At 43.4% G+C, this 17,503-nt stretch overlaps 6 protein-coding genes across 7 annotated transcripts; 4 read left to right on the forward strand and 2 right to left on the reverse strand.

Annotated features, from left to right (window-relative positions):
• Positions 1-138: 138 nt before the first annotated feature.
• Positions 139-1,673, forward strand: LOC115625851 (protein catecholamines up). Its single transcript, XM_030521055.1, has 2 exons — positions 139-495; positions 556-1,673. Exons 1-2 carry the CDS (start codon positions 174-176, stop codon positions 1,527-1,529), a joined length of 1,296 nt encoding a protein of 431 aa, XP_030376915.1. The 5' UTR covers positions 139-173; the 3' UTR covers positions 1,530-1,673.
• On the reverse strand, positions 1,569-3,119 carry LOC115625852 (tetratricopeptide repeat protein 19 homolog, mitochondrial). 2 transcript variants are annotated; one of them, XM_030521056.1, is made up of 5 exons: positions 2,766-3,119; positions 2,460-2,703; positions 2,238-2,401; positions 1,988-2,135; positions 1,569-1,925 (listed from the first exon to the last, which is right to left on the reverse strand). In XM_030521056.1, the coding sequence occupies exons 1-5, from the start codon at positions 3,077-3,079 to the stop codon at positions 1,674-1,676; spliced, it is 1,122 nt and encodes a 373-aa protein (XP_030376916.1). In that variant the 5' UTR covers positions 3,080-3,119; the 3' UTR covers positions 1,569-1,673. The 2 variants fall into 2 exon arrangements, with proteins under 2 accessions (XP_030376916.1, XP_030376917.1); XM_030521057.1 differs by lacking the exon at positions 2,238-2,401 and having other exon boundaries at positions 1,783-1,925.
• Positions 3,120-3,282: 163 nt separating this feature from the next.
• Positions 3,283-6,630, forward strand: LOC115625947 (apoptotic chromatin condensation inducer in the nucleus). The gene is made up of 5 exons (XM_030521183.1): positions 3,283-5,053; positions 5,416-5,626; positions 5,681-5,933; positions 6,007-6,116; positions 6,179-6,630. The coding sequence occupies exons 1-5, from the start codon at positions 3,477-3,479 to the stop codon at positions 6,362-6,364; spliced, it is 2,337 nt and encodes a 778-aa protein (XP_030377043.1). The 5' UTR covers positions 3,283-3,476; the 3' UTR covers positions 6,365-6,630.
• Positions 6,631-7,204: 574 nt separating this feature from the next.
• Positions 7,205-8,956, reverse strand: LOC115625905 (FAD-dependent oxidoreductase domain-containing protein 1). Its single transcript, XM_030521135.1, has 2 exons — positions 8,478-8,956; positions 7,205-8,421 (listed from the first exon to the last, which is right to left on the reverse strand). The coding sequence occupies exons 1-2, from the start codon at positions 8,868-8,870 to the stop codon at positions 7,279-7,281; spliced, it is 1,536 nt and encodes a 511-aa protein (XP_030376995.1). The 5' UTR covers positions 8,871-8,956; the 3' UTR covers positions 7,205-7,278.
• A 143-nt stretch (positions 8,957-9,099) lies between these two features.
• Positions 9,100-10,822, forward strand: LOC115625700 (probable 26S proteasome non-ATPase regulatory subunit 3). The gene is made up of 2 exons (XM_030520841.1): positions 9,100-9,345; positions 9,411-10,822. The coding sequence occupies exons 1-2, from the start codon at positions 9,182-9,184 to the stop codon at positions 10,729-10,731; spliced, it is 1,485 nt and encodes a 494-aa protein (XP_030376701.1). The 5' UTR covers positions 9,100-9,181; the 3' UTR covers positions 10,732-10,822.
• Positions 10,823-11,372: 550 nt separating this feature from the next.
• LOC115625699 (probable serine/threonine-protein kinase yakA) lies at positions 11,373-16,697 on the forward strand. The gene is made up of 3 exons (XM_030520840.1): positions 11,373-12,834; positions 13,143-13,559; positions 13,822-16,697. The coding sequence occupies exons 1-3, from the start codon at positions 12,070-12,072 to the stop codon at positions 15,169-15,171; spliced, it is 2,532 nt and encodes an 843-aa protein (XP_030376700.1). The 5' UTR covers positions 11,373-12,069; the 3' UTR covers positions 15,172-16,697.
• The last annotated feature ends 806 nt before the right edge of the window (positions 16,698-17,503 follow it).

Consider the following 17,503-nt stretch of genomic DNA (forward strand, 5'->3'; position numbering starts at 1 on the left):
TGATTTTTCTACAATTTTGCAGCTTCCAGTTAGTAAATACATGCATCTGCCGGCCAAAGAGCTGAGCTGGCAGCACTAAGCATCGATTGGTGTTGAATTGTAGGTATCGATATCAGTAAAAAGAAAAGCACACACGTCACAATACTTAAGAACTTAAAAAGAAAAGGCTGATAATGAGCAGAAACCTTACGGATTTTGAGCCCAGACGGCTCCAACTCCTTCAAAAGTTGGCGCTAGGCATACTGCTGAGTGCCATTTTGCTGTCATTGCCTGCCATATGCCGGGGACAGAATCCAAGTTTTAAATACTCGCGCGAAGCTAATGAAAACTTTGATCCAAAGAAGGCGCCGCCGGTAAAGCACGATCATCATCATCACGACCACGATCATCACGAACACGATCATCATCACCACGATCATGATCATGATGACCACGATCATGATCATCATCACCACGAGAAACCGCATAGCCATGGACAAACGAAGCCGGCGCTGGGTAAGTTGCCGACAACACGAAAACTATATAAATCAAGTATCATAATCTCGTTTATTACAGATATGAGCAGTGTTTGGCTGCATTCGATTGGCTCGACGCTGCTTATCAGTGCTGCGCCCTTCGTTCTTCTATACATTATACCGCTGGACAATAGCGAGGCAATGAAGCCACGCCTGAAAGTCTTGCTAGCTTTCGCATCCGGCGGCCTGTTGGGCGATGCATTCCTGCACTTAATACCGCATGCCACGCACCCGCATAGCCACGATGAGCACGACCACCATGGACATTCACATTCCCATGAAGACCACGATGGACATGGACATGAGCACGCACACGACATGAGCGTTGGTCTGTGGGTGCTGGGTGGCATTATAGCATTTTTATCAGTTGAGAAAATCGTACGCATTTTGAAGGGCGGCAGTGGCGGCGGACACGGACACAGTCATGGACCAGTTAAATCAAAACAGCCCACCAAGGAGAAAGCGGAAAAGAAACAAACTGGCAAAGGCGATGACACTGACAAATCCTCAAAGCCTGCCAAGTCGAAACCAAAACAGCAGCAGCAAGAGGATGAAGGTGAGGTTGAAATCTCGGGCTATTTAAATTTGGCTGCAGATTTCGCCCATAATTTTACTGACGGCCTAGCGATTGGTGCGTCCTACTTGGCCGGTAATAGCATTGGTATTGTGACCACCATTACCATATTGCTGCACGAAGTTCCGCACGAAATTGGCGATTTTGCCATACTTATAAAATCGGGTTGCTCGCGACGAAAGGCTATGTCACTGCAGTTGGTAACAGCGCTAGGCGCCGTAGCCGGAACTGCTTTGGCACTGTTGGGTGCCGGCAGCGGTGACAACAGCTCAGCGCCATGGGTGTTGCCGTTTACAGCCGGAGGCTTCATATACATAGCCACAGTGAGCGTATTGCCTGAACTGCTGGAGGAGTCAACAAAGTTGAAACAATCGTTAAAGGAAATTCTTGCACTACTCACTGGAGTGGCGCTGATGATTGTTATAGCCAAGTTTGAATAGATTTTCGTAGATATACACATTAATTTCGTTTTTGTAAGCTTTAAAGTACTCGCTATTGAGTTCGGCAATTTGCGCCCTATATTTCTCTAAAAAATTTTGGATATATCAAAAAGTTTCTAAATACATACAACAAACGAATTTTAATTAGCCTTTCATGCTTGATTTAATCTCGTTCAGACAATACTCGGCCTGTTCCACGGCGTCCAGATTCTGATGCTTCTTTCCCATTTGCCACGCCTGCTTACACGCATCCTGCGCCTGTTGCAATAGGCCTTCGCGCAAGTATATTAGTCCCAAATTGGCTTGCAGAATGCCTTCTTGTGTAACATCTTTTAATTCCTTAGCTATGTCCATGGCGTGCAACAGGTGTTCCTTGGCTTCGGCATAGTTTTCAAGCTTTTAGGAGTTACAACTGGGTAATGCGGCCGCTGCATAAATATTTTATAAGTTTTGCTTACATTAACATATGCGACACTTATGTTGTTTAATATTGTGACAGAGGCATCGTTGACTGCGCCGTAAACTTCGATTAGACATTCGAAGGCCTCCTTGAAAAGATTCTTTGCCTCTGTGTACCGTCCCTGTTTCATTAGTAACTGTCCGAACCTGAAGGTAGGTGATAATTAAAAAATTATCATTGAGTAACTTAAATTTTGAATCAAGTTCGGCTTTTTTGTAACACAAAAAGCTCGGGAACACCTTCAATACCAATTCTTTGTCAATCCATACAACTCCTGCACGTCTTTATCGTGTGGCACTTTCTCCAGTAAAGCGGCAATTCGCGCCAGTGTCCACGTAAAGCCCTGATACGCTTTTTCCAAGTCGCCTTGCAACTGGGACATATGAGCTATCTTCGAGCTTATGTGCAGAATCTAAATACATATTTACTTCAAGGTTAGTATATTTATGCCTTCAGGCTCTGCAACACACCTTGGGACTCTCCTCCGTATGGCCATCGGCAAATAAACGCTTCATTACATCGGCAAATATTTTTTCGGCCTTCTTGAACTGTTCCCGCTCCATGGCCAGATTGGCCATTAAATCGTAGACGTAAGTGATGCCATCTTTACTCTGCATATCCTGCGCCATGCGTAGTGACAAATGTAACATTTGCTCTGCCTTATCATACTGTTCCCGCTGTATGCAGAGAATCGACCGTTTTATGGTTAACAACCTAATAAAAAAAGAAATCAAATTCGATAATACAATTTGCAGTTAAATTCAATGGACACATACAATTTTTGCTCCGGCGTTTCCTCTTCCTCCTCATCGCTGCGTCCAAATAGATTGAACATGAAGGCTGTGGTGAATACTAAACCTGTACCAGGAACACTTTTTTCGTGCTGTCTTTGCTGGTGTTGTGTTGGACATACGGAAAGGAGTCTTTGTTGTTGCTGTTGTTTTCCCCATTGGTTTCGGTTGCTCCTGTTAATGTTACAATTAACCGCTACATTGGTGTTGACACTTAAGCCAGCATGTTGCATGCGCACCACGCGTAACCGCGACACAACTATAGCTTGTGTGGCCTTGCAAAAATTTCTAAAATTCATGTTGAAAGCCAAAATAAGCAATTCGTTTATTTATTTGCCATTTTACGTATGTGTGCAGAAATTACGAAATGCTGCAGCTGCTGGCCAGTGCTGCAAAGTGGAATGGTGTAAGTATCGATACTAAGACTTTCGATGCTTGCGCGGCAACCAAGCAGCCATATTATTACAACCCTGCTTTATTGACGAGATTGACGCTTTTTTTCGCTTAAAAAATTAATTAACTTTACCGAGATATTGAACGACTGTGCCGACGCCATCGCTAAAAAGAACTAAAACGCGTGTGAAAATTGCTGTGCATTACTTTTAACAACTGCAGACGCAGGTTTCTTAAGTTTATTTCCTAGCCTGAGTGCTCACATTTGTGTTAGTGTGGTTGTAGGTGCGTGGTTTTACAGCTATGAGACGTCGTAGCGAGCGAAAAAAATCGGCATCGCCTGCTCCAATGCCGGCACGGCGAAGTCGGCGATCATTGAAAGCCTCGGAAAATGAAAAGAATGAGGATGATGCAGTGTTGGAAGAAAAGAATGAGTCAGGAGAGCTGGGGCAAGCAGCACCAGCACCTGAAGAAATCGATGCGGAGCGAGAGAGTGGCTCGAGTGAGGAACGAACGGCGGCATCGCCAGTGCGCAAAAGCCGCACCCGCACGACGCCGAAAAAACGCAGTGGTGGGGTCAGTTACCGTGACAAAGGCGCCATAAACTCCATACCCGAAGAGACCGAGAACGGTTCTGAAGCAGATGCAGATGCCAAGCTGATTAACAGCAACAGTCTGCAAAATGAGGGTGAAGATAATCCGCCTAAGCCGGTGCGGAAGAAGAGCGACGAAGCCGTAACTATTAAGACGGGTAAGGATAGGGAGGCAGAAGATGGGCAACAGCCGATTAGGCGACGCGAACAAATGGACAAAAATTCTGGAGACGACGATAATCATAGGGGGGACAAACGCAGCGGTGGTGATGCTAATGAGGCAGGAATGGCGACCGCTGAACGGACAGGCCAGCGGAACGTAGAGGAAGAGGTAAAAATTCCTTCTCCTTCAATTAGCTTAACGGCAAATAAGGATGAGGAACATCTAAAAACATCAACTGATGTATTAGACATTCAAACAGAGGACGTCGATGAAAGGGAAGAGGCTACTGCACCAGCTGCCGCCACCGGTGTAACAGATGAGGGAACTCCCAAAGAAGAACGCCGCGGGGAACGGGAGAAGAAAAAACACAAGGAGACGAAACAGGACGATAGCCTTATAAAGGACAGCCAATCACACAAAAGTGACGAGCACAAGGAGAATCGCATTGAAGGTAAAACATCGGACACCACACCAGCAGATATCCAACAAGAGCAGGACGTAGCAGTACCCGATTTGGCTAGCGATAAGCGCGAGTCCGCATCAGTGCAAACGCAGCGTTCCGTACGCAAGCGTAAATGGTTAACCAAGAAGGGCAACGAAAGGTCTGCGCCAGTGTTAGCTATATCGACTGATTCGCTTAAGAACATCATAGCAGATGTTGTGCAGCCAGTCTCGCTAAGCGATGTGCAGCTGGAGTCATCTTCCGAGGAGGAGGGTTTGGTCACCAGCGATCATGATTCGAACGATCGTTCCATGACGCCAGAGTTGGTGAGACCAACAGCACCGCTGGATGGGTCCAAAGCACAGCGCAAAGAGCGTGACAGTGGTGTCGAGGATCAGCAACAAAAGGAGAAGGAAAAGATTGCGAACAATTCAACGCCAGCGACTCCAAATGCTTCCAGTAAAACATCCGTCGCTATTGCTCCCGCGCCCAGTGTCACACGCTCGCCCAGTCCGGCGCGCAACACAGCCAGTCATGTACTCTATATCACGAATCTGGTCCGCCCCTTTACGGTACTGCAGCTCAAAGGACTGCTGGCGCGTACAGGCAAAATAGTTGAGGAGAATGGCTTCTGGATAGACCGCATCAAATCTAAATGTTATGTTGCGTATAGCACAGAGGAGTAAGTGCTTTCATATGTTCTATATTTTAACCCCTTTTTAGCTGTTTACCAAAATGTAGCTCTCGGTTAGAGGTATGTCAATTAGAAGTGGTATTTTGGGAACAGATTTGTTGTTGTATTGTAATGCAACAATTCTTCCGTTATTATTTATATTATCATTTTATTTTAAGAGAAATAGGACCAAAAAAATAGGCAAATAAACATAAAATTAAAATAAAAAATATTCCTGAACTCTGTAGAACCGGTTAAGCCTTAAAGGAAAACAAATCTTATAAACCCTTTTTACCCTTCGGGTACAGGGTATAACTAGTATATCCACTAAGTTGTTCTTTGTTTAAATTAACAAAATCCTTATCATGTAGTGAGGCCATTGAAACACGTCATGCCCTTCATGGAGTGCGCTGGCCGGTATCAAATCCGAAGTGTTTAAATGTGGACTTTGGCAGTCGCGCGGACATGGACCGCGCAATACAAACATCACAGGATGATGTGCCGAAATATGCACAGGAAAACACCAGGGATAATCAGCAGTCGAGCAATGCTTGGTCGCGCCTGGATGCAACCGATAAAAAGGTAATGACTTATAGGCACAATAAAGTAAAATTTACTTAAGATTTTCGGTTATAGCCAACGCGACCGGTGCGTGAATGGGATGTGGGCAAAAGGGAGCCAAATGATCGTGATAAAATCAGCAGCGATAGGCGTCGTGGCAGCAGGGAACGTCTTGGTTCCCGCTCACGTGACGTGGAGCGTGGCAGTGGTACTGAACGTCTTGGACAAGATCGCAAGCGCTCTCGAGAAAGGGAGCGGGAAAGGGAACGGGAACGTGGCGTTCGTGAGCGCGATCATGTGCATGGACGAAGCCGTAGCGGCTCACCTGGTAAGTGGAACTCAATAAAACTTGTTGAAAGAAATGACCCAACAATATAGTTACCATTTTTCCTTTGTTGCAGCGCACAAATTAAAGAAGAAGGATGAACCACCTATTAGATTATTAGATGATCTTTTTCGTAAAACCAAGGCCACGCCATGCATCTACTGGCTGCCATTGACGCCGGAAGCGGTAGGATCGCATGTCATATCATTCATAATTAAATAGTTAAATGCTTTACTATTTCGTAATAGATTGCTGAAAAGGAGGCATTCCGCCAAAAGCGCATTGAGGAGCACAAGCAGCGGCAAAAGGATCGTGAACTGGAGCGACAGAAGGAGCGCGAACGTGAAAAAGAACGTGAACGACAGCGTGACACGCGTCGTAATCGATCAACTGAACGTCGGCGTTCCCGTAGTCGAGACAGACGACGTTACTAGGCGACGGAATAACAATTAACAACCCAATAAAAAATGAAATCAACTTCAAACTCTAAATTAAGACTTAGAGCTAACAGACCGACACAGCAAGAACAACCACAAAGTTTCTAAGGGTTTCCAATAGCAACCCAATTTTAGTTCTGTTTATATTTCGAACGTTATACGTTCACTTCGCTTTTGGCGTCCAAATGTTCAACTTGAAGTTACTGAAAGGCTACTCAACAGCGACTTCAATTTGAATATTTCGCTAACGTGAAATACCAAAAGAAAAAAGAAAAGAAAAACCTTCCATAATCCAACAAATTACTTTTTCAATTTCTCTTTTTCCCTCCCTTTTCTCTTTGCTGTTGTTTGATGATTAACATCTATATATTTAATATATATAATGTGATTTGATTTCTTTCCCCCAAATGTAGCTTTTTACAGCGCCTAAGTTCGTCGTCGCTTCATCGTCAGCAACAACAACTACAACAATAGCCACAACAACATCTTTAATCAATCGGCAGCAAGTGAGCAAAAGCAACAAATGGATTGATTTCTTCAATTTATACCAATAACCAATAGATTGCAACTGTTGATCATTTGATTTGCATAAACATTATTTAACAACAACAGATGCAAACAGAACATATTTGAATACTTATAAAAACTAATAATGTTTGAAACTTAAAACCTTTTAGAATAAAAATTTAAGATAAACTGCGAACACGCGACGTGCAATATTTTTGCTGTGCTATTTCTGATCAACATGGCTTCATTAGCATGTACGTATATTAATTAATTTTTAAATTGCTATTTTGCAAACCATCTTTAAAAAATCCACCCCAGATATAGATGACATTTAATTGGCAAATGATACAATCAGCCCAATTTATTAATCATTTTTGTTCTTAAATTATAAAGCACGTTTAATTTTAAATACTATTCAACTCGTACAATGGTCTATCCACAATTATTCTATCAAAGCTAAGCCTAGACAGATCAATTGTGCGGAAACTGCCGTCCATTATGAGTTCGGATATAGCACGTCCCAGAGCCGGCGTTTGCTGTATTCCTTGTCCACTAAAGCCTGTTACAATGTACAAATTATTGTAATACGGATGAGGACCAATAATGCCGTTGTCGTCAAAAAGATTGTAGTCGTAACTGCCAGACCATTTGTCGACAATTCTGGCGCTTCCGAATGCTGGCACGCGTTTTGCCAAAGTGGGTCTAATCGCCGACTCGAAGAAGGCTTGTGCATCAGGATTCTCTGAACTATCTTCAATATTGCCAAAGTGTCCACAAATGTAGTTGCCACCCAGGCCATCGGATCTAAAGAACACGCCATTATGGTCAATTGTGAGTGGCGTTGAAATACCAGGCGCATTTTGTGCGTCTGTGGTGATAGCATAAAGGCAACGCTCTCGCGGCACCACAGGTAGTGGCACTTGTAAAATGTTAGGACCTCGTCCTATTCGCGCTAATTGGGCTACATTCCCTGAGCTGGCGCCCGCTGCTATTACACACAAAGCAAACTTAATAGATCGTTGTGTGCCATCCTGTAGCTGAACAACGACCTTGTCAAGGCTACTATACTGCCCCTCATTGGAAGCTTCGTCGCCCACAATTGTAACATCCGGTTGATTTTTATATATAAAGCGCACCACCTCGCCATTCACAAAGTGTGCACCATAATGGACAGCTGTGCGTCTGTAACCCAATAGCAGAGCCCATGGATCAAACCATCCTTCCTTTTCTAAACCTAAACAGGCCAGGGCAACGCCGTCGGTCTTTAGCCACGGGAAACGGGTGGCCAAGCGGGCCGGTGTCAACAGTTCATTGCGTGCGCCCAATTCATTTTGTAGCTGGCAAGTGCGCTGCAGTGCCTCGGCGCCCTCTTCGCTAACTAGTCTCAGATGACCACATGGCGTGTAGTTAAGTGGTATATCAGCGCCAAAATTCTGCTTTCCATTCCGCAAAAAATCGGCAGCAAAAAGGGACATTTCTATGTTCTCGGGAAGCGAAAATTTATGATGCAAGCCACCAATGGACAAGCGAGTGGCGGAATTGGAATACTGAAATAAATTTTGAGAATAAGGTGAAGAGCGCATTTGTGAAACAACATGCTTACAGTATCGTCCTTTTCAACTACGACGACATTGAGTCCATCCCGTGCCTTTTCCTTTAGCCAATACGCAATAGAGCTTCCAATGCCACCACCTCCGATAACCAAAATATCACAGTGCGTCTGGAACTCTTCCGGCTGGCCCTGATCGCCTTTAAATTGAAATTTACTCTGCATTGGTCGGCGATCCGTTTTATCTTCAGTTCTGTTGATCTTGGGCATAAAGAAGTCCCTAACTTTGCGCATATCGTTGCCAAGTAGGCGAAGTGTGCGTCTAATTGGATGTTTATCCTCCGGATCATCGTTGCCGGTTTCCGATGAGTAGGCAGCAGGGGATAAAATTCGAACAGACACTGGTTGCAGTAAGCGCGCCAGATGTATATGGCGATAGCGCAGCATATTTCTACCGGGCAGTACGGTTCTCTGTGGCTTGTGTTAACTTTAATTCAAAATCACGTAACTTATTGCTATAAAGTGTTATTTAAAGCTTCCTCCATATGATTATTGCCTATGCTAATGTATGTAGTGTTGCCTAGGGGGATACAGCATAGCTAAGTATTGTACAACACTGCTTGTCATTGCGATAAGCATAAAGAAGAAGCAGACATTTGCATTACTCGACAATTTTGATTTCTGTACTGGAAGTAGCTCAAATAAAACAAGGAAAATAAGCAAAACTAGCGGATTTAACAAATTAAAAGTAGTTCAAAATGACAAATGCAGCTGATCCAATTGCGCACGATGTGGAAATGGATGTCGATCCATCACCCGAGACGCTAGCGGACGAGAAGAAAAATCAAGATATTGCCGCTGTTCAAGAGATACGTGAACAAATTCGCCAGATTGAGAAGTCTGTTGCCTCGAAGGAGTCGCGGTAAGTTATTGTCAAGGGCTTGTAAATACGCATAATAATTGCTTTTTCCGTGAATGTTATGGCAGCTTTATTTTGCGTGTGCTGCGCAATTTGCCCAACACACGTCGTAAGCTAGACGCTGTGGTTTTCAGAAATCTCGCTCAAAGCATTTATCCAACCGGTGCCGATCGTGAGGCGGCTATTGCGTTGATGCCCGTACTAGAAAAAGATGCCACGGAATTGCCGGATGTAACTAAGAAGTTGGCCGCTACAAAGGCTCCCATTGCTGAGGTGGACGCCTATTTCTATCTGCTGCTGCTGGTTAAGTTAATAGACGCGAATGATCTAAAACGCGCTGGCACTTGCGCCGATGCTCTGATGGCGAAGATCTCCATACAGAATCGACGCACATTAGACTTGATCGGCGCCAAGTCGTATTTCTACTTCTCACGCGTGGCTGAACTAAACAATGCACTGGAAGGCATACGCGCATTTCTCCACGCCCGTCTACGCACCGCCACACTGCGCAACGACTTTGAAGGCCAGGCCGTACTTATCAATTGTCTGCTGCGTAACTATTTGCACTATTCGCTATACGATCAGGCAGACAAGCTGGTAAAAAAATCAGTGTATCCAGAATCAGCAAGCAACAATGAGTGGGCGCGGTTCCTCTACTATTTGGGTCGCATTAAGGCCGCCAAGCTCGAGTATAGCGACGCTCATAAGCATTTGGTGCAAGCTCTGCGAAAATCGCCCCAGCATGCAGCCATTGGTTTTCGTCAAACTGTGCAAAAGCTCATCATTGTTGTAGAACTGTTGCTGGGCAATATTCCGGAGCGCGTCGTGTTCCGTCAAGCTGGGTTGCGCCAGTCCCTAGGACCCTATTTCCAACTCACGCAGGCTGTGAGGCTGGGAAATCTAAAACGTTTTGGCGATGTAGTCTCCCAATACGGACCCAAATTTCAACTGGATCACACATTTACGCTTATCATACGTTTGCGCCACAATGTCATTAAGACGGCTATACGTTCGATTGGGCTCTCGTATTCGCGCATCTCACCCCAAGATATTGCTAAGCGTTTGATGCTTGACTCGTCAGAGGATGCAGAATTCATTGTTTCAAAGGCTATACGTGATGGTGTCATTGAGGCCACTTTGGATCCGGCACAAAATTATATGCGCAGCAAGGAGAGCACAGACATTTATAGTACTCGCGAACCACAGTTGGCCTTTCATGAGCGCATCTCGTTTTGCCTGAATCTGCACAACCAGAGCGTAAAGGCTATGCGATATCCGCCTAAATCTTATGGTAAGGATTTGGAGAGCGCAGAAGAGCGACGTGAACGCGAGCAGCAGGATTTGGAGTTGGCTAAGGAGATGGCCGAAGACGATGAGGATGGCTTTTAAGCGCAATAATAATTAAGTATAGCAGTGTAACACACAATTTCATTCAAAATTATTATAGAGAAAAATAAAAAACAAAATAAACGCCCCAAGATTTGCACTGCATTTCTTCGAATTTCAAGTGACTGCCAACTCGTTCCGTTATGATGGCGGCCAAATTGAATATACAAATAAAACAAATTGTTTTAGCGGCCTAGTGAAATATCTGCTGGAGAATAGGGCAAGGACATACCCCTAAAACAAAATAATCTGTGCTTACCATTTGATAAATTATTACAGGCAAGTGATAACAATAACGAACTATTTTGGAATGAATGTTTCATGCAATTTAATTCAGCTTTCGGTACCTTTCAATACATGGTTATAGAGTAGTTATATACCGATTGTATAACTAGTTACTATCACTTGGATTTGAAATTTGTGTTATAAACATGAATTTGCAATCCTTTTTATATAAATAAGTGAAAGGAAACTAAATTGATATAATTAAGAAATTTTTAATGCAACTTTCGATATCAGGATTATCAGAGCAGCTATAAATCGATTGTATGACTCGTCACTATCATTCGCATTCGTTGTGATTGGGATGTGAAGAGAATTGCAATGGGTCACGATAGTGATGAGCGATATTTGCGCTTGTTATACATACATATACACATACAACATTGCCGTTGCGCAAAGGAAAACTCCGTAATTTTTTTAAATGAGAACACAGCGTGCATATTGCGTGCAGAGTGGATCATAAATAGTATAATAACACAGTGATTTGTAAACGCATAATTGTGTATTCATCGCGCGAGTGTGTGTGGGGGAAAAATAGTTGCAAACAGCAGAAACTTAGGTAGCGGCGAGTTGAGGGTAACGAGTGTAGAGTAAACAAGCGAGTCTCTGCCTCTGGCCAATGTGGTGCAGCCCCCGAACCCTGAGCACCCCTTAACAAGCAAATGTAGTGGGCAGCAGTCGTCGTTGTCGTTGTCGTCGTCTTTGTGAGAAGCAGCAGCAAAAAATAGTTGCAATAAGACGTGCAGCCGAACAGAAAAGTGTGTAAAAGTCAATTAGCTGCATACTGACTGCCCAATTGTGGTTAAAACGGGCGAGCTGCGAAAAACGCGCCGTTTGCGGCTGTGATGCAGCAGCAGCTGCTCCTCTTCCTATCGATATTCTAGTTATTATTGCCATTGTTGTTGTTGTGGTTTTTGCACCCACCACACGCACGTAACTAGAGCAAGCAAGGAAAAGGAACGCACCACACCACACCAACAACAGAGAGACAGGCAGACAGGCCAGACAACCGACAGATCACACTTGGTAGATGCGCGCGTGCAAGCAGCAAGATTGGAAATGATTTGTAAAAACGACGTGCTGCTGTGGTTTAAGAAACTCGAGAGCTACCAACGCATCGATACCATGTGTTCACTGCTCGACTATTGTCTGCCCTTCGAGTTGCGCTTCCTGGGAACCTGCCTGGAGGAATTGGGAAGGCGAGACTCACTGGACCTTCGTGCCATGGAGTTGCGCGCCAACAATCCACAGGAACTGGCCGCCGATATGTTGACCTGCCAAAAGGGCGAGCCCTCGGATAAAAAAATACGACGCAAAATGGCGCTATACTTGGCGCTGATACGCGCCTGCAACTGCACCTGCGTCAATGAGATCTTTCGCACGCTGGAATGTTGGGGCACACAGGATTTTACATGCATGAATGATAGGGAGACTCTGCTTGAGTTGTTGCTCGTTTACAGAATGGCTGCCAGTCATCCGGTCTTTTCGTTTCACCAGCATATGAAATGCACGGATATCATGGCCAAGATTAGAGAGAATAAACTGGTTTCAGATGACCTGCCGCCACAACAAATGGATCATCAGCAACAGCATCATCAGCAGCAGCAACAACAAATGCAGCAGCAGCAACAGATCCAACAACAGCAGCAGCACCAACAGCATCCGCAGTCCCAACAGGAATTGTTGTTGCAGCAGCAGCACGCGTTGCATCAAATGCAAGCACAGCCGCCCGCACCGCAACAGCAGCAGCAACCGCATTTACAAATGCTACAAGTGCTGCCTCAGGCCACCATACCCATGATATTTCAACAGAATATTCCCAAGGTAATAAAAGGGAAACAAGTTGCTTAATATTCAAATTTGATCAGTATTAAGTTTCCCATTGGCTCTTCATCTTTCAAACTTTTAACAAAATAACTAAAGTCTACATGTTTTTGGAAACTCTCAGAAAGCTGATATCTTATCTCGATGTTGAACTGAAATCAGTTCAATAATTAAAAAGCTAACAAAATTGTTAACACCCTTTTTAATTCTAAGTGAATCGTGTATTGCCATATGTGTTTCCAAACTCAAATCTGAGATAATTGTCTTCTTTAGTCTAGCTCATCTGTGACTACTATTTTATTTGTTAGCTGCTGCCCGGCAGCGATGGAACGCTCAGCGTCGAGGGTCCACATATGCTGCAATCCAATATCACCATTCCAGGGGACACAAACGCCATGTTGGGCCATCATCTGCAGTGGTCTTTGCGACAAATGCCGCCAATGGAGCACCAAGTGGCACCACAGCCGCCACAGCCACCACAGGCTAGTTCACCCATGCTGAGTCAACAGTCTTCGCCATCGAGCAGTCGCACCACGAGTCCCAATCGCGGCAGCGGACAACTGCAGCAGCAACAACAACAGTCGCTGCAACAGCATAGAAATATGCATCAGCGATTAACAGGTGGTGGGAAAAATGTCCGTCGACCGTCGACAGAGACAACGCCGCCACCTATGAGTGGTGCCGATGTAATTATGTCCACTCAACATGTCAAACACATGGATGAGGTATGTCCTGGAAACGCTATGAAGACCAAGTGATATAGCCACGTCTGTCCGCCCATTTCTCTACAATCTGTCTGTCTGCTTTAAAGCAATGCCGGGGGCTAAATTTGACAAAACCGACCGATTTGGCATAGAGCTGCCGATTCCCTCTTTCTAAATAAATTGTGTTTCTGCTACAGGGATATATTATAGCTATGCTTTATCCGGGCATTAAAGAGGCATCAAAGATTTCCACAACCATACTTATTGTACAATTATTTTGCAGAGCCAAGAAGGCGTCGGCAACAACCCTGGCAATCCGGGGAACATGAGCTTGCGAAGCATCATACGCAACGGCTATCAACATCCTGGACAACGCATGAAATCTGGTGGCTACATGACGCAGTACCAACAACAGCACCATCAACAGCAGCAACAACAACATCAACAACAGACAGGGTCGTATGTGAATTCCTCAATTGCATACAATATGCAAAATATGGGTCTGAACGAAGATGTTCACAATATGAATTCCAATAAGAGTGCCACCACAACGGGCAGTGAGCCGGGCAGCTCGAACGGCTCTTGCGGCGATTTATCGCCACCGGAAACGCCAACGCCGCTGCTTAGTCAGGGGATGGTACCCAGCGTACCACTACCCATGGCCGCTTATCAGCCACAGCAGCCGCCGCCGCTGAAGCATCATCTCAGCTATAAGCATCAGCAACAACAACAACAGCAGCAGCTCAACTTACAGCTGAGCCTGAATGGTCGGAATGGCATAGAGAAGAGCTATCAGAAAATATATACGACGAACACGGCCAGCGTGGTGAGCGACGCGCAGTCAAATAGCAGTGGAAATGCACAGCAAACGTTGCTGATCAGTCCCTCGCCGACGAGCACGCCTACAACGCCTTTGTTGTTGCAACAGCAGCCGCCGCCGCGCGCTCCTTATTCGACATATACGTTTCATGCGGCCCCCACGTCACGCGGACCGCCGCCGTCCCCACAGACGCTGATGCAGGCAGCGCCACACACGGCACAGCCTCAGACGTTTCCCTTTCCCGTGCTGACACCCCACAATGGAGAGCTTATCTATCATCAGGGCTTTCACGCAAGTCTGCCGTATCCGTATTTATCCGTGCCTGCTGCGCCCCCTTCTGCGCCTGTGCCCGTTCCAGGACCAGGGCCTGCTCCCACGGTAACAGCCACCCAGTTGCGTCAGTCGGCCGTCAGCAATAATGCGGCCGTACAAACGCAGACGCAACCGCCGCCCACACCCCAAACGCAGCCCCAGGCGACGACGTTAGGTGTGTGTCCCGTTACAGGTGTGGCAACAGCTTCCCAGAAAACCATTTCCTGCTACAACTGTGGCTCCCTGACGCATCTTGGGCGCGACTGCCAGGAGGCGTCCATGGAAGATGTCACCCGCAGTGCCACCTACAAGCTAGACTATTCCGTATCGGCGACCACAAACAGTACGGCCACCAATACAAACAGCAGTGCTGGCAGCGGCAGCGAGGAGCAGCTAAAGGACAATATGCTGGCCAATGTGACGATAACAACGCCAACGCCAACAGTGGCGCCTGTCGCATCTGGAGCGGCTGTGGCCACCGTGGTGAGCAGCGGCAAGTGAACCACCGACTGTGGCAATGGAAAGGGAAAAGTGAAAGCGCAACGCTAGGCTTGCCGAGTTGGAAAATGCAACGCTATATATGTATATTTTTAATGCATATACATACACACACATATATATAGATATATATTTAAAGTTTATGCATAATAATTCTTATCTACTTATATAATTAACAATTATTATTGTAGTGCGGAAATCAAATTTCACGTCTCTGCAACGTCTCTTAGTTCGGTAAGCTTCGCAAAAAAACAAAAAAAAAAAAACGGGAAAAGTAGACGCGTTGCCTAACTTAAATAAATAATAATAATATAGAAACATTTTAGAGCACACAAGACACAGACACACACCCACATACATGTAGCGCAGTAAATTAAATCGTAGCAGTATGAAAAAATTATGCTCCTATATAAGCGAAAACAGGAAAGAAAGTTTTAACATTAAGTTAAAAAAAATAATAATTAAATGCCAATCGCTGCATAATTAATGATTACCAACGTAAAAGGGAAAAACGTAAGCTAAATAATAGATATATAGAATCAAAACAAAAAAAAGAAGAAAAGCAAAGGAAACAAACCCAATTCACGCAACGTAACACCCACTTGACGTAACGTTGGGCGTCGAGTAAACTGTAATAGCTGTAATCTAAAAACAAAAACAAAAAACAAGCAATTAATTTAAGTTCAACAACAACCACAACAAACAAACAACATTTGTGTAACAAAACATAAATGGCTAACAATTTTTCTAAATTCAATTTACAAAAATTTTCAACAATTTAAGCAAAAAACTTAGCAATACAAAACATTAAAAACAAAATCAAATGTGTATAAAAATGAAGCAGTCTGTATTGTGCATAGTTAGCAACCACTGTTATGAAACCATCAAAATATATATATTTTTATTTTCTAATGATTAGGAACTATTTATTTACTGCTTCCCTTCTCTAGGTGTAAATACATGATATTTTTTTTAAATTGTACTGCTTTAGAATTTCATTTTCCCCTCTCTACTTATGTATAACGCTGCCTAAATAATTGTTTTATCCTGTTCTCGTACTTTGCCAATACCAATCAACCAATCAATCGACCTGTTAATGAAATTAACCTTGAAAGTTGTTAGCTTAAGTTGGACATTTGACCGCCCACGATTAAATTTTGTAATTATGTAGCTTTAATTTTTTGTATGCATTGTTTATTGTATAATAACTCTAATAAGCGATTTTATCACCGCCAACAACAATAAATTATGTAGTGCGTTAGTCTAAATATCAGAGCTAGAAAAAGAGACAGGTCCCCACACACACACTTTTATGAATAATAAATCAAATTTGTGTTAAGTTTAAAGTTTTTTTCGTGTAAATAAGTTTTAAGAGAACTGCAGTAAACAATGATTGATAAATTATAATAATAACAACAGCAACACAAAAACAAAAGGAATGATTATGAATATGTAACATTATTAAGCCGCTAAGCTAAGGTGACGATTAAGCGTATAATGAAAGAAAAAAACAAAAACATGTATTATGTTTTATTGAAATAATTATAATAAAACAAATTGTTTCTTAAATTCGTGTAAAAAACACAAAAACTACATGGCCTTTGTTTTAAATATCAACTTCACGGCAATGATTTTAAATTTAATTCTAATTTGTTTGTAATTTGTAATCCTCAATACTAATGATCTTTTTATCTTTTCGCAGATATCGGAGATAAAATGTAGATATTCAAATCGTAGCATGCCTTCCAAAAACATACCACCTCCCAACTCTGATCTTTCTCGCTACACTAACTATTTTGGTCAAAGCTGCTCCTGGCAACACTGGTTGCCACTGTCAAATTAAAAATGTCAAGTTCGTACAAAAACAGAGGTAGAGCTTATTATTGTCTAAGGCTTTGTCCGGTAAGATTCGATTTGTTTTTATTTTACTTGTACTTCTGATGTTTTTTTTTTAACTTCATTTCAATCTGTTCAAATGCTTGGTTTCATGCAATATTTAAATCGGCCCTTTAAGAATCGCGGTAGCTTAAATAATTTGGTTTCAAAATATATATTTTATTTATATTTATATATTTAAGAATCGCGGTAGCTTAAATAATTTGGTTTCAAAATATATATTTTATTTATATTTAACATTTAGCTTAATCTGCAGTATTTCTAAGTATATGCATCTTTTGCAGGTCAAAGATTCCTTATTCTATTTTCATCTTGATTTGATGATGTTAAGGAACAGCCTTTCTTTATTATTATTTTAATTTTCATCTAATTGTATATTATTTTATTTTAAAAACTGTCCTGACCTGTGGTGTTTTTGAGGGCTTGGAAAGGGAAACAA

Source organism: Scaptodrosophila lebanonensis, unplaced genomic scaffold (assembly GCF_003285725.1).
Source record: "Scaptodrosophila lebanonensis strain 11010-0011.00,11010-0021.00 unplaced genomic scaffold, SlebRS2 tig00000080-arrow-pilon, whole genome shotgun sequence".
In the NCBI taxonomy this organism is placed as follows: Eukaryota; Metazoa; Arthropoda; class Insecta; order Diptera; family Drosophilidae; genus Scaptodrosophila; species Scaptodrosophila lebanonensis.